Raw genomic sequence first — 24844 nt, forward strand, 5'->3', positions numbered from 1 at the left:
TTTGTATATGGCGGAGACTGTGACAATTGTTCAGCTTCGAGCATCGCCACATAAATCACAAAGTATTTCTTTTTCAACGTGTTTTTCACCCTCATAGTAATGTCTCTAACTAAATTAAAGGTAACCACACGATAGTGCATAAATTCCCCTGTCCATTTAGCCCAGAAAAATGGTGCAAAATCCCATTTTTCTGGGGTAAAAAGTGCTGTGAAAAAATGGGTGTCGTGACCGTCTGTGCGCCATGAAATCTTGTGGAAAAAAGTGATATCTTTATTGAGCGATATCTGCCCAAGGGGCATCGTGCAGTGCCTAGAAATTGCCCAAATTGGATGTACCGGGGCTAATTAGTCAGATTTTCTGGGAATACCCGAGGAAAATGTGGTATTTGTACTGGTTTTGAGCATTTTCGGGGACGTGGTAAAACAACGCAAAATGGCATCCGCCATTGATTTTTCTCTCTTTCTTTTCTCTTCCACCTCAATCGGGCCTCAAGACGCACCTTTATTCTACCCAATTCTATTAATTTATCCCTCTGAGACCCTCACAATTCAATTAATCCGACCTTGCAAAGGCATCCCAGCAATCTTTGCTAAAAATTTTGAGCAAAATCAGCCAAAAGGCGATTTTTGGTAATTTTCCTGATTGCTCTCATTGCTCTGCAGAGCCTCCAGAAAAGCTTGTAAAATCCATTTTAAATCTCCCAATTGGAGGAAAAAATTAAATTTAACATCCATTTGTATTCAAAGATTAAAATTTCCATAAATTTTCCTCACAAAAAGACGAGGAAAAGTGAAAAAATTGCTGAAAATCAATTAATGCTGTCAGAATTCCCAGTAAAAAAGCTTCTTTGGACTTGTCCATGATGTCTACAGATAATGGGCATGGAGTCCGCTGGATTATCGACGGATTTGTCGGTGGACTCGCCAGAGTCACGGATTACGTATGAAACACATTAACATAAACATAACACAATATACATAGACATAACACAATCATAATTGATAAATTTATGATAATTTAATAATTTCCGATAACTTTAAATTACTGACCGAAATATGCAAATTGAAAGAGATGGCTATGTCCTAGGTACACTTACGACTTAAGTCGAGAGACATATTAACGTACAGTAGAGTCTCCTAAATTCGAACTCTCGGGGGTGTTTTTGACATTTCTCACCTCCCAAATTCGAGCGATTTTTTCAAAACTAGCGAAATTTATGTGAGATTAAATTGTACTTTGAATCAAATTTCCGTACTTTCTCACAAGTCTTAGTGGTAACATACTACCTTTTCATTTTATACGATCATAATCTATGTAAACATTCAGGAAGAAGCACATTAGTGTAATTTCCACTTATCCGGAATACGAATTTTTTAACATAACCCTACAATAAACATTTTGAATCGAAACGCCGTTCGAATTTAAGAGATTCAGTTTTGAGAGACTCTACTGTAATTAATTATAGTGCCTGCTTCATAATTCGGATGCATTCTCTCGCCCGACGTCGAGCAGAGAGGGTCGCCCAGGAGAGCGGGCTGTGTTTCTCCAGAAAATCTAGAAAAATGAGAGAAGTTCAAAAAAAAGTGAGAAAAATTAAATTATTACCAAGGATTCTAACTTTTTCCACCTTATCGGTGGTACCTAGAATCCTGGTAGAAAAAGGATTGAACCCATTCCTTGATGTTGGGACTAAGAGTTTGTGAATCCCTGGGAGGGGGTATACCTCCAGAAAGTTCTGTTAGTTCAGTGAAAAAGTTTATTAGTTCTGATAAAATAATTTATCAAATACACGTTGTACTTTGAGAAATCAAACGTGCATTATTTAAAATCAAGTGATTAAAAAGACCTAGAAAAAAGTAAGAAAATCTCAAGTGTTACAAAGGATGCCAATTTTTACTGCATTATTCGCGGTACTCAGCATCCTAGTAGAAAAGGAGTGATCCCATCCCATGATTATGGGGAACCAAATAGTTATGAGCATTAAAAAGGATATAAAATTAAGCAGTAAAGCAGTGTGAGAAATTGCTGAAAAGAAAGAGACCGTCAGATTCAACAGACTGATAAAAACAATGATATAACACGATAGTGGATTGGGTAGAAAAGCCGGTTTTGAAATTATAATAATCAAGACACTGACTGGTAGACTCCAAAGTGATGACATCGCTGCACCTCTCTTTTGGAGAATCCCTGGAGATTAGAGACATAGATAGGGCTCAAAGAAATGTAGGGCCCACATTCCTGCAAATCCTCAAGTCTGTCGAAGCCCTAAGGTGCTAGACATACTTGCGACTAAGTCCAGAAACGACTAAGCTTGTTCATAGCCAAGTCAGTTCCTGACACATTACAAACGAGGCTTAACATTTACTGGCCCTCACAAAACATAACTTTCCTGGGTTTTTTCTGTAGATATTTCTACTGAAATTCAACTAATACTCCTTTGGAAATGAAAGTACTTGTAAATTTACTTCACAATTCACGTATAACAAAAAGAATTATTCACTATAATCGCCTGAGTTGGCTTAAACTGCGAGTTAGCTTCCACCTCACAAATAATTGTAATTAACAAAGTTTAAAAATTTTCTCGTATTTCTCAACCAAATTCTACCGTGCTTGGGCGCGTTGGAAAGATCTTGGATGACAAATATGAATCTGTTCTGATTAGTTAGTAATGAAGCGATTATGATGACTCGATAAATGATTCCTGTCCGAAGTTCAATTGCATTATTCTTAAGTTACCTTGAGCGATCTTTTAAGTGAATTATATAAAGCTCAAATCGGTTCTTAACTGATCAACGGTAAATGATAGTATCTAATTCAAGAGCTCACGCATTTTGCAAAGCACGAGGATTGTAATCAAGCGCTGCTAAACTTTTGTTTTCTATTTACATAAATTCTCAGTTACAGATTTCGATTTTTCCCCTCAATTTTGAGTAAAATCTATGACTGCGTGTTTTTTTTTCTGAAGAATTCAAAATTTGTGCAGCGTATCTGAAAAATTAAATATACACTCTCGAAAGGTCTCTAGTCTCTACACATTGGCAACAATTGTCATCTAAAAATGTTTTTTTTATTAAGGAAATCTCCTGTACTGCAGGAGTAGGAGGAAATTGGGCAACTTTGAATTTGGGTAGCTTTAAAATATAGTGTTTTTTTCTCTTATTTTTACATGAAATTGGACTTTACCATGATATAATTAATCTCCACAAACCATTTGTGAAGTTAAAATACATCATTGTTATAGAGCTTAATTCCATTTAAAAACAGGAGAAAAAAACCCAATTTCAAAGCTTCCCCAATTCAAAGTTGTCCCACTTCCCACTAAACGTCAAAATTATGTTAAAAAAAAAACAATTATTTAATGAAAATTGTTCTCTGTGCAAAGGCCTGTGTTATGAGTAAATAATTTTGACGAATATTTTAAATATTTAATAGGTCTGTCAAAATTTTCTACTGCAAAAGTGATTTTTTACGGCTCTGGTACACCTTTTGGGGTTGGAATTTAATAAAGTCAAAATTCGCATGCCTTAAAAGTTGTGCATCTGTCGTTATTACTCTTCTGCCCTCTGCTTCTTCTTTTGAATATCACACCAAATTCAATTTAGTTCAGTCCACTTTTGAGACTAATGCCGTTTTTTTTCAGGAAGAAAGGGACACGAATTTCGATTTCATGAAATTTTACCGATCCAAAAGGTGTACCGGGGTCATTAAAACTTTATTTTTAATTGAAAACAAGAAATCGGATTTTTTCATGGGATTCATAAATTTTTTTCTCTCTTATTATGAAATATTAATTATTTATATAAAAAATACATTTGCTAAGATGAATAGGAAATCGTTAAAATAGTTGATTTATAATGCGAAGGAAATGCAGACGTGTTGGTTGATGGGTAAATTTCAATGGATACTGCATTGTTCTCACAGATGGCCTCAGTGGTATCACCCGTGACGTCACACAGCAAATCCCTTTCAAAATCTTCCCGCCATTTATCAAATGCCCAAAAATAAATGGAAAATATTTATTATTTTGATGGCTAATTGTAGATCACTGGCGTGTGATAGTGGTGGGATTTGACTACAAGAATGGTTGTTGAGTCGGTAAACCGTCAATCCGGTCATCTGAAAATGCAGCCAACGGGAATGACCCCGAAGGAATTGTCGGAGAATGATGATTTGGCGACATCCCTGGTCCTTGATCCCTTTCTCGGCTTCGTCACCCACAAAATGAACATCAAGTACCGTCCACTGAAGGCCAATCGGGATGAACTCAAGCGCATTGTGGCTGAGTTCATCGAGACGAAGAACTACGAAAAGGCCTATTCGAAGATCATCAAGGGCGAATGGATCCCGCGGCATGTGCACAACAAGAGCAAATTGGCCCAGAAGAGACTTCAGGAGCATGTAAGTTGGAGTTTGTTTACATTTTTTTTTTGGAATTTTATTTGGGGTTACAAACCTTCGAGGCCGGGACAATGACTCAGGATGACCTTGAGTCTTTAATGCTCGAACTCCATGGAGACAGTAGAATGTAATTATTCCATTTTTTTATTTCTCCTAATTTGTGTCCCTGAATTTATCTAAATTGAGGATTTACGAAAATGGCGTCACTCGTCTAGGGCTAGAGACCAAACGGTTTGAGATAGCGATTTGAAGTTTTTGAGGAACCCCCCAGAAGTCAACAAAAGGATAATTAACACAACCTCTATTTTTTTCTGTGACACTTTCCTCTTTTCAAAACCTCCTTAAAGGCTTCTGCGATTGAATATTCGGTTAAGAATTTTTCAAGAATAAGGCTTGAAAAGGCTCTAGAGAGCGTACTTCTTGATCGATTGGGTTAAGTATGGATTCATTTGAAAGGTCTTGGAAGTCCGAATTCATTTCAATCGATTATGAACCAGGAATTATCCAATATTTATTTATTTTTCTCGAAAACGTATTCATGGCAATTTTGGGAATATCTACAATTCTAATTTAATCTAATTTAATCTAAATCGGTTTAAATCTCCTGTTAATCGGTAACCATAAAAAAATAACGATATACAGAAAAGAACTTTTACAGAAGAAACAAATAATCATGAATTCGAGCATTGTGCAATGTCGAACCGCTTTGTCATTTGATTTTTTTTGAGAAGCTTTTCGCAATCCACGAAGAAATATCTCAAATGTTTAACTTGGAAATGATATTTGCAATAATAGCAGAAAAAATGTCTTGTGCAATTTGCACATGTTTTCCGTTGGATTTCTCAAGTGGCACTTAATTAAATGTATCAATAATGTTTATTGAGCTTCTTCAGCAGTTAACAACAAAAAAAGAGTCAAGCTAATTGGACTAATTTATTGAAAAAGCTCAACCCAATTTAAATTGAAGTAATTTTTCAAAATTTTCCATGCAAGAACAAAGCATTAAAAATTTGCCAGTGTAAAAGACTCAGAAAATAAGAATATTTTGTCAACTTTTAATTCAGTTTGAGAGCCATGTGGAGGAGATTATTAGATTTAAGTGGAATCTGAATATTTCTGATAAGGCATATCAAGTGAGAAAATTAGATCTGGGGCTTATTGTACAATTGGCTAAACTCTACAGTGAATTTTTCATCTATTTCCATTTAAAAATCCAGGAAGAAAAATATATTTTATTGATTTTATTATTTGCAACGTGTAAATTATTAATTTTTTTTTTAAAATTTTTATTTTCCTAATGAAAGACGAATATTCGTTGCGTAGAAAAAGTCCTAGTTATTTTAAAATTCAATTTGAGGTGTTATACTTCTTTTCGCTAGGGTGAACTGCCCTCTAGCGGGAGTAACATCAACAGTCATTTCTAGTGTTCTAGATCTAGAGGAATATCGCACAGCACTGCTTCCTTAATAAGCTTATTTTTAGTTTAAATTAAATTGAATATCCCAGTGAGCATACTTAGCTGAAAAACGAAGCGTTTTCAGAATATTTTTTTGCTGAGTCGAGCAGCAAAAATATGCCGACCGGTCAGCAGTTCTCGAACGAAAAGTGCTAACCAAATATATGGAAATAGCACTGCTTCTTGAGTGTCGTTTTCAGGTTGGAAAAATTCAGTAGAAAATAGGGGAAAGCACTCTCCCTTCGAACGTTCATGTCTTCGAATAATGTGAATTTCTTTTGTTTTTCCTAAGAGACTAACTCATTATTTCTATTAAATATTCGTTAGCTTATAATGAATTACACGAGTCTCCTCCAAAAATAGAATGCCTAGTGATTTATTTTTATGCTTTCATAAGAAAAATTGAAAATGGACACAAAACATCATTTTAATGTTCAATTTTACAGTGTTATTTTCCTATTTAAAATGACTTTTAGAAAAAAAAGTGACTAGGGTAAATGTCCTAATTCAAAACCATTTTCAGACGCCTTAACTTTGACAGAAGATTCAACACATTCAAGTTTATATTTTTTCTGAAGAAAATTACATAAATTTGCTCCTTGACTCTTCTAGAATGTTACTGTTTAGTGAAAATTCTTTAAATATATTTTGAAAACTTCTTAAATACAAGAAAAATACGCGAGTGTGAAATACTTCTATTGGAAACAAATTATTCCAAATGGAGACAAGGGAAAGTTTCTAATTGGAGACAAACAGTGTAAATAAAACCGCTATGAAAGGCTTCCAAAACCTTGTTGAGTTGCTCTTGAGTGCAGGATTTGTTCTTATTCCTGGTCTTTTCTCCTTTCTCATCTAAAACAATAAGAAAATCTCTCCAAAAAAATCATATTTCCGGGGTTTCCTATTGAAGCATTTGCAGACACTTCAGAAAAACCCTTTTTGCTCGCGAAATATTGAATTATTTTACTTGAAAACTTCACGTACCGTTAACAATAAAGATTAGCACTTAATTTAACTAAAATTAGCCAGAAATATGAAATAAATGTTAAACGAAACGAATAAACAACAGTCACCTCATTGTGTTTTTCATTGGAAAACAAGGTCGATCGATGAAAAATTTGATGGTGAAAAGGAACACTTTTAATTTTTGTGAGAAATTAACAAATTAAAATTTGTGAATATGAATGGATTTTCGCTTTATTTGAAGCAAAATTAACTAAATAATGAAACTGTGGTATAGAAAATATATAAATATAGTAATTTAGTACTGTATTTATCATGAAAACAGTGACGTTTCCATTTGGAGTAGCGAAAAATTTCCATTTGGAGCAGGTTTTGAATTAGTTTAATTTACCCTACGTGAAGAACCACCAGATAGCTACCTCCTGAACGATTTTTTCTACCAGACATGGTGTCCCATAAGAAATAATTGATCCATCAATTGTAGTTTAATGTTAAAAAAATAAATCTCTGGACAACTTATGAAGCGATGGAAAGATTTTATTGAATTTAACTGAAAACATTGATCGTTCAAAATTTTCAGGGACTATAGAGCATAAATAACTCCCGGGTAGTTACTTCCCGGACGGTTAATGTTAAATTATAAATTTGTTTAATTTTGAACATATCAGAGCGATACTGCCGTTCTGAAACCGAGAAGATGCTGCCGCTTTGGGCATGTTCCGAACAACAATGTTCGCTTGCACGTATATGGGTTAGTGTGATTTTGGCATCTGCAGGCTGTCATACACGCTCACTTCCCTATCCATATTCAGAGCGGCAATGCTTCAGTGAAGTGTTCACCAATTTTGACAGGTGATCAGTGCACAGAGTTACAGAATTCCCTCCCACTTAGAGTGTTATCACCTTCCAAACACAGCTTTGTATGACCCGTTGTATGTATATTTCGTGAGATATTCAAAACTCTTTACTTCATCTTTAACATAACGAAGCGTAAAAAAGGTTTAAAAAAAATCATAAATTTCAAGTTTTCTTGGATTCTAATTAACCGAATTTGATGAACAGGGTCTCAAATGAAAGGTCTTGAAAAATATAACAATTTTCTGTGATATTTCAAAGTGTTTTCGTAATATATGACGAAACACTTCAAAAATCTCTATTCGTGATTAACGAATCTGAACTATTTCGTTTTTTGATGTTCAAGTGATCGTAATACAGATTCTACTGGTTTAATTTTATTCTCTCCATAATATGAACGTTTAAGAGATTTAAGTAGTCGACAAGTAGTAGTTGCTGAGGGTTTGAACGGAGATTACGACGGCACACTTGAAAACACTGTCTAGGGTACAACGGGGTATTTTGAAATCGAACCTAAATCGTAATTTTGAGACTTCTGCGTGAGATGGGCAAAAAGAAGAAGACTAAGACTAAAAGTAAATAGTATTCAATGAATTGCTTAAGTTGCTTAAGTTCTGTACTGCACTGCTGTTGCTTTAACAGCTTTTCTGCCATGTCTCTTTCTATTTGTTCTTAGATTTATCGGTACCTCCGTGTGTTCGCCAAGGAGTCAGGGTTTACGATAGAACCGTGCTATCGGTATTCACTTGAGGGCCAAAAAGGCGCCAAGATCTCATCGACGCGCAAGTGGTACAAGAATGAGAAGATAGAGTACCTCGTGGGTTGCATTGCGGAACTCACGGAGGCCGAGGAGACGATGCTGCTGCATCCGGGCAAGAATGATTTCAGTGTGATGTACAGTTGCCGGAAGAATTGTGCACAGCTGTGGCTGGGTCCAGCTGCCTACATCAATCACGACTGCAGGGCCAATTGTAAGTTTGTGGCCACGGGCAGGGATACGGCTTGTGTGAAGGTTTTGCGGGATATTGAAGTGGGTGAGGAGATCACATGCTTCTACGGGGAAGATTTCTTCGGGGATAACAATGGGTACTGCGAGTGTGAGACGTGCGAGAGGCGCAGCATGGGGGCATTTGCCAAAGATAAGGCCACTGGGGAGGCCAGCGAAGTGTCTCCGGCCAGTGGATATCGGCTGCGCGAGACTGACAACAGGATCAACAGGATTAAGAGTAAGGTGAGTGGTGATTTTTATTTATTATTATTATTTTTTTTTAAATAATTTTCCCCTAGGAAAGTATGAAACCCAGGATCAATGTACTCCTTGTTGCCACTTTAATAATGCAAGATTAGGCTTTTTAGGGAATCAAATGATCTACTATGTTCCATCGATGACACTAGTAAAAATAAAACGATGAAATGACAAAAATTTCAGTGTTTCAAAAGATGATATATACTCCATCATTTTGAAACAATGATTTTCATCTTTTGTCAATAGATGACCAACCATCTTTTTTCAAACACTGAAAATCATCTTTTGGAAACAATGGAATATATAGCATCTTTTGAAACACTGATTTTCAGCGTTTGGGAACAATGCTTTTCGGTGTTTTGTAGGATCAAAATTTTTCATTTCATTGATGGAAACACTGATTTTCAGTGTTTCAAATCAATGGTTTTCGATGTTTTGTACGATCAAAATTTTTCATTTCATTGATCGAAACACTGTTTTTCAGTGTTTCAAAGCAATGTTTTTCGGTGTTTTATAGGATCAAAATTTTTCATTTCATTGATCGAAACACTGTTTTTCAGTGTTTCAAAGCAATGTTTTTCGGTGTTTTATAGGATCAAAATTTTTCATTTCATTGATCGAAACACTGTTTTTCAGTGTTTCAAAGCAATGTTTTTCGGTGTTTTGTAGGATCAAAATTTTTCATTTCATTGATCGAAACACTGTTTTTCAGTGTTTCAAAGCAATGTTTTTCGGTGTTTTGTAGGATCAAAATTTTTCATTTCATTGATCGAAACACTGTTTTTCAGTGTTTCAAAGCAATGGTTTTCGGTGATATTCATAATACATTGTTTAAGCTGAAAGGAAAGAAATTAAAAAAAAAGTTTTCATGTCAGTGCAATATATTTATTTTTCTTCTTTTTTTTTCTTTAATTCTTTTCATCCTTTCAAGAAGATACACTTTTTACTGACTGAATATCAACAATGAGAATAAAAATGATTAACAAAATTTAATTTAAGTTAAAACTAATTTATTCCAACATGATACCTTGCTACACAAAAAAAAACTGTAAAATTGTTCGTAAATGTTTGTACTTTATCACAAATATTGTTCGTAGCATGATCACATGACGAGCATTTTTTGTATTTTTACAAACATATGTTCATTCATATGTAGGAATTCATAAGTATTTATTTACGAACAATTTTACAAAATATTTTATTCTGTGTAGTTAAAAGAGAAAAAACGATTGAGGGAGTCTACTGTACCAGCCAGGGGCCTCTCGACATTTCATTTTTCCATACATTTTTACATAGAGGCACTGAAGACTATTGGCAAGTTTTTTCCTAAAGAGAATTGACTCATCAGTCTGATATATTTCGAAATCGTGTATTAAAAGCTATCTAAAAATATATATTTCATAATGCTCGCTAAAATAATAATACAAGAACTACGAGCAAATTTGTTTAAATTTAAAAAACTGAAAAATAACTTCACTTTTTATCAAACTTGATGGGCCCTTGTACTAGCAGTCTTATGCAGTTTTTAGTAGCCCCAATTTTGCCGCGAGAAGGCTCATATTTGGTGTGATTTTATCAACTTTAATTTTATAGAAAAAATGCTGGAGGAACAGCATTAAGCGCTTCGTGAGAGGGTTATATTCAAGATGGAGGCTAAAATGGATTTTGAAAAAAAAAATCAAACGCCTCAAAAAAATTGTTCGATGGACAATTCAAAAAATTATTGTCAACCATTATAATGAATTTTGACAATGCTTTTTTACTGCTTCCCATCGCGATCAATTGTAGTTGAACCTCTTCCTCCACTATTTTATCATCTATCTCCTGCCTCGAGATCCCTTCCGGAACGAACATGATTAGAGACTGCAAACTTTGAATTAGAGTCCCTTTTTGCCTCGTTTTATCTGCATTGGTTGGTGGCAGGAAAGTTAATAGCTTTAAAGTAGTTTGCACTGCCATTGCCCAATCTAACAAAAAATAGAACATGAGCAATAATCAAATTTTTTGGATTTTCCAAAACGTTGTTTGTTGTATAACGTTTTCAAGATTATCTTCAAAATATTAGTAAAAGAATGGTATATTTGTGCAAAATATATTATGTGCACAACTCAAATAATGGCCTCAAACAGCAAAACCGTTTTTGCTATTTTTTGATACTTGGGTGCTTATATCTCCGATTCTGATGAACTGATTTATTTCTTACTTTGGGACAATTTGTTCTCCTTTATTTATGCTCTCCTTCTCTTCCTTTATGCCCGATAATCCTCTGAACAGATGAAGTTCGTACAACTGACACCAGGGGCGCTGTAGTTTCAAATATGTCAGAAAACATGGAAAAATCGAACTTTTTAGCAAATTTAATCAAAAATATCTCGAAAACTAAAACTGTCCCCAACAATCTGTTTTGTGGATTTGATAGAGAATTTTATCAGCTACATTTTCATCCATATACAACTTTTCTCTCAGATTATTTTTTAACCTCGAAATTGAGGTTCAAACGAAAATAGAGCAATTAGCCAACTAGACAAAACCTTCAAAATTTCGGATGTTAATATTTTTCTTACCGATTATGTAACACAAGCCCTAATTATAATATTTAATGCTTAAATATCGATAATATGATGATTTTTAGACGCTAATTTAATTACTTACAGTGCTGGACGAAATTGTACCAACAATGTTTCAAAATTCTCTATAAAGGATTTAATATCTCAAGATCTAATCTATATTTTAACTGAAACTTAATTTTTCTTAGATAGTTTTATTATAAAGCTACAAATTGTGCCTTATTAGAATTTTTTAGGAGAAGAACTAATATTTTTGTATATCCTTTTAAAAAAAGGATGCATTGGTACAATTTTGTCACTTGTACCTAAACGCTACTTTTTGTTCTAAGATTTTATTTTATGAACTATTTACGTAAAAAGTAATTTAATATAATGACTTCCGGCTGTTTTTAATACATTTTGCATGAACACTTCCGGAATTTTTTTTTACTAACAACCTAAGTAATGGTATATTTCAGTAAAATACGCTCTTATATGAAAAAGTGTTTCAATAACGGATTTTTGTCCAACAAAATGGCTGCAAAACATGACGTAGGCCATATCACAGAGATCAGACTACGTATCTAGACGTGATCCAGTGGTAGGACTATCAAATCCGGACTCCAATCACAGTTTATTAGCATTTATTATAGTGTTTGGGTGAAAAAATCGCGTTCGGCGAGCTCTAAACTGTGGGCTAGCCTTTCAAACTAATCAAAATCGATATCCTAAGCAACATCAGCTTCAGAGTATGATAACTTAGCTATGAATTACCCGGCTCAGTAGCCTATATACTCTGTGTAGGCAAAAAAGCAGCGAAATATTAATAAAAACTTTACGAACTGATGTTGTATCATAAAATTTAATACCAAAATCGGACGATAGGGCTGTAAGACCATGGAAATATTTAATATAGTGCAAAATACGTAAAATAACCACCTGGGATCGAAAAGATATTGAAAAATCTTATGAAATGTCGGTTTAATTGACGAATTGTAAAAGTAGTTGAAAAATGTTTTAGTTTCTTTTACATTTCGTTCTTTTTCTCTGCTTTACCGGTCATTCAGCCAAGTATTTTATGTTTCAGTTATCATACCCTGAAGCTGATGTTGCTTAGTATATCAATTTTGATTAGTTTAAAAGGCTAGCTAACAGTTTAGAGCTCGCCGAACGCGATTTTTTCACCCAAACACTATAATAAATGCTAATAAACTGTGATTGGAGTCCGGATTTGATAGTCCTACCACTGGATCACACCTCAATACGTAGTCTGAAGTCTGTGATATGGCCTACGTCACGTTTTGCAGCCATTTTGTTGGACAAAAATCCTTTATTTATAAACTTTTTCATTAAGAGCGTATTTTACTCAAATTTACCATTACTTAGGTTGTAGGGTTAGTGTGCCAAATTCCGGCCAGCTTGCAATTTCGGCCACCTTTTTTGTTCCTCAAATTTCCATGAACTTTTAGATTTTACGTACTCTAGAGATTATACAATGCAAAAGAATAACAAAAAATATAGCTTCGACAAACGAGATGACGTGGAAAAGATATCGGAAGAATTCCCGAAGGGCAAGGAACTATTAGAATGAAGGTGGCCGAAATAGGGCACCAAAGCTATGTCTATATTTTTATTCATTTTAAAATGTATTCAGAACGATTTTAGAGTAAATAAAGTCGGTAAACTCTTTACAAGGTTCCAAGCAACACTCTTACAAAAGAAAGAATAAAAAAAATCTATTTGTATTTAAAATATTACATTTCAAACTTGAGACTTTGACGCTTAAGTGAAAAAATTCCGGAAGTGTTCATGGAAAATGCATTAATAACAGTCAGAAGTCATTATATTAAATTCCTTTTTACGTAAATAGTTCATAAAATAAAATCTTAGAACAAAAAGTAGCGTTTAGGTACAAGTGACAAAATTGTACCAATTCATCCTTTTTTTAAAAGGCTATACAAAAATATTAGTCCTTCTCCTAAAAAATTCTAATAAGGCACAATTTGTAGCTTTATAATAAAACTATCTAAGAAAAACAAATTCAGTTAAAATATAGATTAGATCTTGAGATATTAAATCCTTTATAGAGAATTTTGAAACATTGTTGGTACAATTTTGTCCGGCACTGTAAATGGTATTTTATTACTTAGATACTTGTTGTACGAACTCTATCTGTACAAAGGATTATCGGGCATGTAATAGAGAACAAATGTTTCCAAATTAAGAAATAAATTGGTTCAGCAGAAACAGAGGTATATGCAGCCAAGTATCAAAAAACGCCAAAAACAGTTTTGCTTAGATTCCAGGCGCAAGAACAAAATGAAATCAAAATGATAAGTATTTTCGTAAATCATTTGACCCTAGCAATAGAAAAATTACCATGAGAACCCAAGGACAAAAAAAAGTTTAAAATTGTTGCACAGTGTTGTTATTTGATGATGGTAGATTTCAAAAATGCGATTTTTTTTGGGTTTTTGTCAGACTTTTGGTTATTTTGCTCCACTTACTGTGACGTCGTTCAAATTTAAGGAATATTTTAGGAACTCGACTGTATAGTGTATACACTACACTATTTCTTTAAAATTATCTCTATAGGCTATTAGTAAAACGGTTGGGAGCTTAGCACTTTCATTTAGGCAGTATTACATGAATATTAATATTATTTCTTTAATTTTAATGTGTATTTTTGCATAAATTCTTAGCTTTAAAAAAAAATTAATACTGTTTTTCATTCTCCTCTATACAGAAAAAAATATTAAAATGTCTATTTACCAGTGATTATTTTATCCAGTCGCTGAAGCTTCCTTTTTGAATTGTCCTGGTAGTATTCGTCAATTTTAGGCGAGATTTTTGTCCATATGTCCGAAACATCTTTTGGGCCATATTCTGAATCAAAGTCCAGTAACAACTGAATTTTAAATGGAATTTCAAATAGATTTTTTTTCATTCAAAAATAAGTCAATTTGTAAATTTACCAATGTCGGCATAAGTGTTATGCAGGATTTATAGTCCTGGATGATACTTTGGCGGTTCATCTGGCGATGCTTCTTATTTTTCTTGAATGTCTCAATGATTTGCTCTTTTTGAGCAATTGTCGCATGCTGAAGAAATTCTATGTGTTCTTCAGCCTCCCGAATCTCTCCTGCTGTAAGTGTGGATGATGTCGATGGTGTAGGTTCATCTTGTTCTTGTTCCTCAGACTTTTTGGTCTTGTATTTGCCACTTCCAGTAAGTTTAAGGTTTCGTTCCCTCAAGTAATTTAGACGGGAAAACAAAAGTCCTCCTTTCGAAATTGGATCATAAAAGAGCTCCTATATAGAAAGGAATCAAAAAGTGCAGGTAATATACAAAACTAATAAGAGTTGAATCGCTAAAATTACGCATTATTATCTAATAACAAAATTATTTTTTAATAAAATACTAACTTATATACTAAGTAAATCATGAGTTATTTTACAGCTCGAATTTAACGAAAGCTTGAGATATAAAATCTTGTCAAGAAGGGGTGGCATAACTTTTTTGAAGCATCTCGTGCCCATTTCGAAATTTTAGAGGATTCTTAACCCTTTAACGACGAGGCATTCGCGGACCGAAAATCAGCAATAAAAATTAAACCAATGAACAAAACCAGTAAAAGGTCTTATAACTGACCTTTGAAAAGCCAACACAGTCTGATTTGGTGTATTTTTTGTTACTTTGAACGATAGGGAGAAAAATAGTCTAAAAATTTAAGTAATTTTTCTGACAATACTAATGAATGATAATTTTCAATCTAATGAAAAATATTATGTTTAAGCATTAGGGGAAAGTGGTATGCCTTTAAATGCGGCAGCCTTTGAATTTTTCATTTTTTCTCTTATTTTTCAAAGCAAAAACTGTATTCTCTAAACTGTAGTCAATAAAACTAACTATTTTCTATTAACTTCTATTAACAAAATAGAATTTTTGCTTTGGAAAATAAGAGAAAAATATAAATGTTCAAAGGCTGCCGCATTCAAAGGCAGACCACTTTTCCCTATATAAATATTTTATAATTATATGTATTTAGACTTACGTAGTAGTTCTCAGTATTTCGTTTGTAGGATGGAAACAAGTCCGCGCACAATTTGGCCATGTGGATTTTTACCCTTTTACTTGGGTAGTGGCCGGCAAGACTGATAATATGGTTACTCACCATATAAACGAATGTTTTTTGTGAAGACTGTTTTAGTTTTCCATCGCTTTCATATTCCTGAAGTATGTATTTAAGTTGGTGTGCTTCAAGAAGGTGACTCAGATCCTAAAAAAAATATATGTTTTTCATATAAGAAAATTCTATAATAAAATTCAAGAACAAAACCATTTCATTTCATCTTTTCATATTTATATATATATATATATATATATATATATATATATATATATATATTTCTTCTCTTGTATTAACTTTCCATAGCTTTTCTGGTTTTGATTTATTCATTATACTTCTTCTAATTATAAACTGGTTTACTGTTCTGAACTATCATATGGTATTGGTTGTGAAGTCTTTCATTTCTTCTTTTTCTTTTAAGATAATATTTGCACTTTCGTTTGCAACCTCATTGGCAACGACACGAAAATCTTTATGGTTTTCCAGTTACCTCTTACCTCGTCCCTTTGCTACACCTCACGCTACTGTCTAAACTGCTACAGTTATAAATAATAATATAATGAATTATAAATTATGTGTATGATTCAACCTGAAGCGGGGTTTCCGCCGTTTACTTGTGAAGGCCGTTGAAGACGGCGGCGGCCGCCGCTTCAGGCACAGCGTCGGCGTATGGGCGGGTTGTAGGTTTAGTGGTATGGGGCGCATTGGGCTCGAGTGTTATAAAAATAAATAAATAAATAAATAAAAGCACGATCGACAGATCTATTCCCACTACAATGTTCATATTTGTGCTTACATATATACACCGAGGAAAGTAAAGTACATTTTGAATTGGATCACCTTTGAGATAGAACTTTTTCTGCTTTTCTTTTAAATGGAACTGAGCGTTATTGTAATATAAAGCGTGTCCATGATAAAATATGAACAAATTATTTATCAATCTATCAAAATCGTGATCAGGTAGTGGCGAAACATATTTTGGCAAAGTTTGGGCACGATCGGAGGACATGAAATTTTGGTAGGATTATAGTAGATGAGATTGTTAAGAATCTCACCTAATAAACTTTTTAAAAATATATAACATAAGCTTTGAAGTTAAATAGTTTTTATATGGGAGCGTTTTTGTTTGTTTAAATTTTATCGTGAACACGCTATAATTTAGCTTCACAATTTATTGAGTCGTGAGACTAAATTGTAATGGCAAAACAATAATTAAGCAGTAAAATGTAAAAGTTGGTTAGCAAAAAATGAAAAATACCAAGCAGTAATAATTTAATGCTAAGATGGCGGCAGACGCATGGGAGAGTGGGAAATGTAGAGTTTGAATAAATTATTATTATTATTATTATTAATAAAGGGTTAGTAAAAAATAAGAGCTAGGAGTGGGTCAGTAGATAGAGTAGTAGCTCTATGACTGCGAGGTCTCGGATTCAAAGCTGAGCAGCAGCAGAAAAAGATTTCTCATGCCATATCGGCTTTGAATTCGTTCAGTGAATGAATGAATAGTAATGCCAATGGTGGCACATTAGCAAAAAAGTGAACCGCCTAGACAATAGGTGCTGTTACGAGAATGAGTTTCGACATGAAATGGTACTTCAGTCTATACAAATATTCACTGTCACTGATCCCAAACACACACTGATTGTAGCGGCACTGATTGTCCACAGAGCTGTGATATAGAGCGGCTACTCGTATAGGGGGATAAGATAGAATAGGAGTGGGGAAGCATAAGGGGCCCAATTGGTGGCCTGGATGCATCGGTAATCCGAAATGGAGAACTGACCCCTAACAAAATCTTAATCTTATCTTAGTAAAAAATAAAAAAGAGCAGTACTCTCCTTAAAACGATTAGTAAGAAATTAAAAATGAACAGTAGAAAATTAAAAGTGAAAAGCAAAATTATTAAAAAAAAAGAGTATTAAAAGTATTTAATTTGATTAGAAAAAATGACCGGGGCAGAATTAGCCAGCAAATGAAATGTTTCATTGCGTATAATTTGTAAGACAATCTTTGTACCAGGTTTTATACTTACAGTTTGAATATTTTTATTGCACATTTTTAATATTTTCTACTCTTTTTCAATATTTTACTTATGATTTTTAGTATTTTACTGATCCTTTTGAATATATTACTGTTCACTTTTAGTTATTTTACTAAAGTTCGCGTAAGACATGAAAGAAACATTACATAATTCCAAAACATTTTTTTTACTTGAAAATTCTCACACCCATGATGATGAAACATTTTGCAAGAAATTTGCTCAATTTTAAATAGTGCTGCGAAATTTTTAATTGTGAATGATTCCGGAAAATGTGTGATAGTACTTCTTCTTCTTCGTCGTGTCGAAACATCACACAGTTTTAGCCCAGAACTGGGCCACGTCTAAAGCATTGTCATTTGCATTTAAAATATTTCTTGCAAAATTAATGACTTTGATTTTTAGTGTAACTTTTGTATTGAAAGGGCGCCTCGAGTGGGTCAGTGGATAGAGCAGTGGCTCTGTGACTGCGAGGTCGTGGGTTCGGAGCTGAGCAGCAGCAGAAAAAAGATTTCTCATGCCATATCGGCTTTGAATTCGTCCAGCGAATGAATGAATAGTAATGTCAATGGTGCATATTGACAAAAAAGTGAACCGCCTAAAAACAATAGAGGCTGGTACGAGAACGAGTTTCGGCTTGAAAGTGGTACATCAGTCGATACAAATATTCGCTGTCACTGATCCCAAACACACACCGAGAAGGGATGCTGTGATATAGTAACGGCACTGATTGTCCACACAGAGCTGCGATATAGAGCGGCTACCCGTATCGGGGGATAAGATAGAATAGGAGTGGGGAAGCATAAGGGGCCCAATTGATGGCCTGGATGCATCGGAATATCCGAAATGGAGAACTGACCCCTGGCAAAATCTTATCTTATCTTATCTTGTATTGAAAGGATCAGCTGGCTTTAATTCTCTTTCCCGAGAGAAAAGAAAAATTATCACCCAGGGACAACAAATTGGAGGTTCCTTTCGTTGTCCCCTGTGATAATACTTAAAATGTCAGTCACTTATCTGTTATGCGAAAGAATCTCCAAAGCCAGAAGAAAGGGGGTTGTATAAAACAGGGCTAACGAAGAGACTCTTATATAGTCATCAATTGACTCGCAAGACCAGAAAGATTTGTCAGATTGAAATAACACTTGGTATAGTAGGGTAAAATAGGGTAATTTGGAACCATTTACAATTTGGAACATTTAACATTTTCTTACTCTTTCAGATGAGCAAAGGGAAAACAAATACCGTGATTTAGAAGAAAAAAACGATTAGGAAGATAAGGAACAGCTTTTCTTCCTTTTGAATCTCAAAAAGAGTGAAAAAATCTCTAATGTTCCAAATTGTAAATGATTCCAAATTATCTCATTTTACTCTATACTAAAATTCTACCGCTTTTTTTTCGAATATGCTTTTACTCGAACTTTTCAGATAACCAGTAGTGTAAGTGTGCCAAATTTCGGCATAATTGCATGCAAGCGTCAAAGTCTCAAGTTTGAAATGTAATATTTTAAATTCAAATTGATTTTTTTTTATTCTTTCTTCTTAAAGAGTGTTGCTTGGAACTTTATAAAGAGTTTACCGGCTTTATTTACTCTAAAATCATTCTGAATACATTTTAAAATGAATAAAAATGTAGACATAGCTTTGGTGCCCTATTTCGACCACCTTCATTCTTATAGTTCCTTGCCCTTCGGGAATTCTTCCGATATCTTTTCCACGTCATCTCGTTTGTCGAAGCTATATTTTTTGTTATTCTTTTGCATTGTATAATCTCTAGAGTACGTAAAATTTAAAAGTTCATGGAAATTCGAGGAACAAAAAAGGTGGCCGAAATTGCAAGCTGGCCGGAATTTGGCACACTTACCCTATGTAGTTTCTATATAAATCATAATTTTGCTTACCTTAACAGTAGTTTTCAAGAGTTTCTCCTCTCCATCTATCTGTGTCTGCTGAATTGTTTTTCCCTTTACTTCCGAGTTTAACTTTACATCAGTTTCTTCCGACGATTTCTTATCAGTGTCAGTTTTAGGGAGGTCATTGTCGTCATTCATTTCCGTGGTATCAATGAAAATTCCAGTTTCAGGGACATCTCCTAAAAATTAAAATCAAAATCGAATTTATGACTCTTTAGATGAACACGAAATTGGATTCATACCGTAGTTGCGAGTAACTTAACCCCCCCCCCCATCCCATGGTCCACAATACTGTCATTAATTTTAGAACTTATATATTTTTATTGCCTAGATTGTTTAAGTCGCGGTGCAATATCTGCAAAATTTTTACAAGAAAAAGTGAAAAATATCTATCGTCTCGAGCATTTTACTGTTAGTTGTGAAGACGCTCACACTTATTACTTATTAGAAATTGCCTATTTTTTTACGAATACATTGGCGGACAAAATAATAAAATCACCTCTGGAAGCATCGATTTGTATCTTTTGTAAACTTTTTCATTACTATGCATTCAAACAATTTTGATGTAAAAAATGTTCAACTAATTACTTTACATCCAATAAGTATTATTTTGTTCACTATGGAGAACTGTGGTAGTAGTAAACAAAGGTAGTTGTAAACGCTGCAATTTTTTCAATAATTTTAAGACTCCAAAAGATAAAACCCATAAGCATGGTGAATTAGTTATTTAAGTCCAAATAATATAAAAATAGAAATAAATTTTCCCGATAATTTTGTTATTTCGAAAACGAAGCAAATATTCTTATTTCTTTTCTGCTTTTAAATAAAATGAGAAACTGTTAGAAGTAAAATATTAATGATCTAAGTAAAAATAGTCTAACATTTTCTTTTCTAAATTATGTCTAAATTATTATGTCTAAATGTCTAAATTATTGTCTACGATATAATTTGGTGGCACTGTGGTGCATAAAACAATACTTATTCTACTTGTAATAATCATTTGAACATTTTTACATAAGTATACCTACCTTCAACAAATTTGGATAATAATTAAAAATTAAAAAGAAAGTATCATGGCAGGTGATCTTATTATAATGTCCGTCGCTGTATATCGCTCCTTGGAAATTACAAGGGGCCAACACACTTTTTGGCGATTTTGAGGTTTTAATGCACTCAGACAGAGAATTTAATAAAATTTCAGATGATATGAGTCAATAAATTTCGTTATTAGAAAAGTTTTTCAAAATTTTACTCTTTATGATTGCTAGCGCGGTTTTGTTTGAAGTCAAGGGGCACAAAATAGATTTATCGTTCAAATTTTTGTGAAACAAGGGACTAACTCAAGCAAGTTGATCCCTTGTCATTCTAATTTCATGAAAATTTGCGCATCATTTAGAATGACAAAGAGCTAACTCATAAAAAAACATATTTTGAAAGGTAAAAATTATGTATGTTTCGATGTTTATAATAATGCTCATACAAATAGGATAGAATTAAATTGTTTTTATTAACATACTTAATTGAGATAATTATTTATACAAAGTTGAATTTTTCATGCTGTCTCCTGAAAAATAGCTCAGATTGAGTTGGCCCCTTGTAATTTCCATGGAGCGATATGTAAGATGGCAAAGTCAATCTCATCTTACTCCAAATATTTCTGATGACTTTAAAACTGCTCGAACTTCACGAGAGAGCAGTGTTTTTTAACACAATAAAATTTTATAAAAATTAATGCTAATGGTACAAAATCCAACAACTAAACTATTGTTAACAAAAGATACGTAGGGGAAAGTGCCCATGCTTTACACGGTCCCGAGCTTTACAATTACTAAATTTTTCCTATGTTTCAGAATAAATGCGGCTCTGCGATATATTTTAAACACAAGACTCTTTCCCCTAGTTTTTAAAATATAGATGAGATGAGTCACATTTATTGAAAAACATACGAAAAATTTAGTCATTGTAAAGCTTGGGACCGTGTAAAGCATAGGCACTTTCCCCTACAAAAATTACAATAATATTATAATTACAGTAATCGGAAGTCTTTCAGGCTTCACACATACTCTTTTTTCGAATACTTCATATTTTCCCATATTCTCTTAAGCCTTTAAGGACGATTCGAACACCGGTGTCCCATAAAGAAAATATTTTTTCCTGATTACCTAAAGTTATTTTTTTCTTATGTTTGTAACGTAGAAGGTTGAAGGAATCTAGGATATTTTTTGCAAGTCTCCAGCTATTTGCTATATAGTAAATTTGAAACCTAAAAAATGACAAATTTTTAAATTTTCATATTGAAAATTGGTTTTAAATCTATTTTTATACTTCCAATTTTATTAAGCAAAATCGTTTTGGTAAAAGAAACTACAATACTCAAACATAATATTTTTCATCATGGCCTCTACACATTGTGAGCAATTTTTGTGAAAAATTGTTTTTTTGGAGAAAATTCTCTGCAGCGTTGTAGGGGGAAACGTCAAATTTCTGCCAAAAACGCAATTTTTGACGAAAATTGCTCCCAATGTGTAGACGCCTTTAGAGTGAAAATTATCTGTCATTGGTATCGTGAGAAAAATAATTATAAATTTTTCGCCTATTTTTATCCCTATCGTTCAAATAGACAAAAAATACACCAAGTTAGACTTATTAAGAAGAAATAAAATCTTACTTATAAATGAGAAAGAAATAGAATCTACTAATTAAAAGTAGAATAAAGAGAAAAGTTGATGATAGGCAAAAAAGGGGACATTTCACTTTCTATTCCCAAAAGGGTTTTGCTTCAAAAAATAATTGAAAATATATATACACATACAGTAGACTCTCACACAATCGGTTCTTTTTCAATCGGGCGAAAAATTTTGTTGACAAATTTTAACGTACAAATTTTAACAAACAATTGTTTAGGGAAATTTCTTTGTACAGAGGACAGTTTGTCCTATTTATTTATCAATAAATTGAATTGAATTGAATTGAATTGAATATAAAGCAAATTTGCTCAAATTTGCTGTAGTTCCTCTTATGTTATCATGATTCTCTATAATTGATCGCTTTTTGTGGAATTTACAATGGCTTTGACGTCCAAATGTATCGATAATTTGGATGGCATTTTGCCCGCTATGCCCGATTGAGAGAGAGTCTACTGTAAAAAAAAATAAATAAATAAAATTATCAGTACGGTCATTTGAAAATTCATCACTTTTAACCTTAAGTATTTACTATATAGCGAATAGTTGGGGATATGCAAAAAAATATCCTAGATTCCTACCGGTGGCAGCCAAAATCCCGAACACCAAAATCCCGAATTTTAAAAATCCTGATATTGATGAAATTATATGGAGGAAAATGTTTAGAATAATTTCCTAAGACTCAGAAGATTTTCCTTTGCCTCCAGCAAGCGTGGGAGTAGCTGTGACACTTTTAAGAATTCGAGATTTTGGCTTTCGGGATTTTGGCCCATTCGGGATTTTGGCTTTCGGGATTTTGGCGTTCGGGATTTTGACCAAGACCCATTCCTACAACCTTCTACTTTGCGATTACGCACAAACATTAGAAGAAATACATTTAAGTAACCTAAGGAATAATCATATCGTTCCTTGGAATTTACAAGAGGCTAATTCACTTTTTTGCGGTTTTGAGATTTCAATGAACTTGCAGAAAGAAAATCTAATAAATTTTCAAATTGATTGAGTTTCGAGGGCACTCCTAGAAGTCCCTGGTCTCGAAGGGGAAAAAAATTTTGATTACTTGTGCAGTTTATTTCGAGTAAAGAGCCACTAAATAAATTTATATCGCTCATAATTTTGTAAAACATGTAACTAACTCAAGCAAGTTGATTCCTTACCATTCTTATTCCGCAGGAAGGTTTGCACATCATTTACAATTACAAAACTCAACTTTAAAAGAAACAACGATTTTGAATTGAAAAATTATGAAAATTTTGATGTTTATATTAATGCTCATACGAATAGAAAATAAATAAATTGTCTTCGTCCAGACATTAAATTGAAATAATTATTTATACCGAATTGAAAATATCTTAAAAATTGCTTAAAATTAGTTTGGCCCCTTTGAATTTCCAAGGAGCGATATTTGTTCATCTACTAGATACAATATAACCATAATCCCTTCAAAAAAATTTTACAAATGTAGAACTCCATTCTTTCGTTTAAATGTTACTTGAATTTTTTCACGAAAAAATTAGAGATAAGGCTTTAAGCCACCCACTCTTCCTGATGAGGGAGTGACGGAATGGACGAAATACATTTTGGCACACTTTATGTGCCATCAGAATATACGAATTATTTTTATGATTACAAGAAATGAAATTATTAAGAATATGATTAGAAAAAAAAACCTATTAGGGATAATTTTTATATTTTACCTGTATCTGGGTCCTCATTTTGAACACCAACTTTCTCCTCCTGATTCACAATTAATGCGAAGTTGGGCGATCGAGCATATGTCTGTATGTAGACAGAAAATACTGCATCGTCCTGAAGCCTCGTACCAAAATCATTAGTAAAATAAATTTGTCCATCAATCCCATAAAGATTTTTGGCTGAAATTGAAAAAAAAAGCCCAGATAAGCTTATATAGTGGGTTGGTGTAGAGACGGATGGGACCCATAATTCGAAAGATCTCGATCTCAGATACATATATGCTAAAATTTCATCGAAATCGCTTCATAAATACGGAAAATGCAAACTGGTCAAGATATTTTTGATTATAGCTCGGGTCAGGGAATATCGAGAGAGAAAAGGTCCCAGCTAAACACACAGTAATTAATTACAAAGTATTATAGAGTAGAGATAGAGTTTGGTAGTCAATTATGGTACAAGGGTCTGGGTACCTTAGGTATCGCTACTTCCCCGAGGTCGACTGCTTCTCAATAGGTGACAGGGATACAAAATTTTCACGTATCATGGGTATATAATGGACAAGTTGGGAGAAAATGAGCTCCTATCGTACAGGGAGTCAAAATTTCTCCCTGTGAATTTTTTCCCTAATTCTCTGGAGCTTCTTTGCAATAGCCTAATTCCGAAGGTATCACCACAGCATCCTGCTTCTCCTCCTCAACCTCCTATCTATCGTGAAATGCAGTCGGTAAGCCCAAACAATTGTCCCTCAACTCATTGCAGCCTGCTATTGATCAACTATGAAGATAAAGAGCGTTTCCCACAGATTTGGGTACTTGTCATTTGAGGTATCGTGAACACCGTACAAGCCACTCCATCACATTTTCCTGCTACAGAGATTTATCCACATTCTCATTTACTTTTTGTCAATACACTCAAGGGATA

General features: G+C 33.6%; 2 protein-coding genes across 3 annotated transcripts; one reads left to right on the forward strand and one right to left on the reverse strand.

Annotated features, from left to right (window-relative positions):
- LOC129809050 (histone-lysine N-methyltransferase Suv4-20) lies at positions 1-11286 on the forward strand. Its single transcript, XM_055858907.1, has 3 exons — positions 1-120; positions 4042-4398; positions 8349-11286. The coding sequence occupies exons 2-3, from the start codon at positions 4081-4083 to the stop codon at positions 8946-8948; spliced, it is 918 nt and encodes a 305-aa protein (XP_055714882.1). The 5' UTR covers positions 1-120; positions 4042-4080; the 3' UTR covers positions 8949-11286.
- On the reverse strand, positions 9782-24398 carry LOC129809049 (uncharacterized). Of its 2 annotated transcripts, none has more exons than XM_055858906.1 (6): positions 23926-24398; positions 19533-19723; positions 15519-15743; positions 14440-14775; positions 14237-14350; positions 9782-10885 (listed from the first exon to the last, which is right to left on the reverse strand). In XM_055858906.1, exons 1-5 carry the CDS (start codon positions 24197-24199, stop codon positions 14243-14245), a joined length of 1134 nt encoding a protein of 377 aa, XP_055714881.1. In that variant the 5' UTR covers positions 24200-24398; the 3' UTR covers positions 9782-10885; positions 14237-14242. The 2 variants fall into 2 exon arrangements, with proteins under 2 accessions (XP_055714881.1, XP_055714880.1); XM_055858905.1 differs by having other exon boundaries at positions 14237-14372; positions 23926-24394.
- Between the last annotated feature and the right edge of the window lie 446 nt (positions 24399-24844).

Source organism: Phlebotomus papatasi, unplaced genomic scaffold, assembly GCF_024763615.1.
Source record: "Phlebotomus papatasi isolate M1 unplaced genomic scaffold, Ppap_2.1 HiC_scaffold_266, whole genome shotgun sequence".
Taxonomy (NCBI): domain Eukaryota; kingdom Metazoa; phylum Arthropoda; class Insecta; order Diptera; family Psychodidae; genus Phlebotomus; species Phlebotomus papatasi.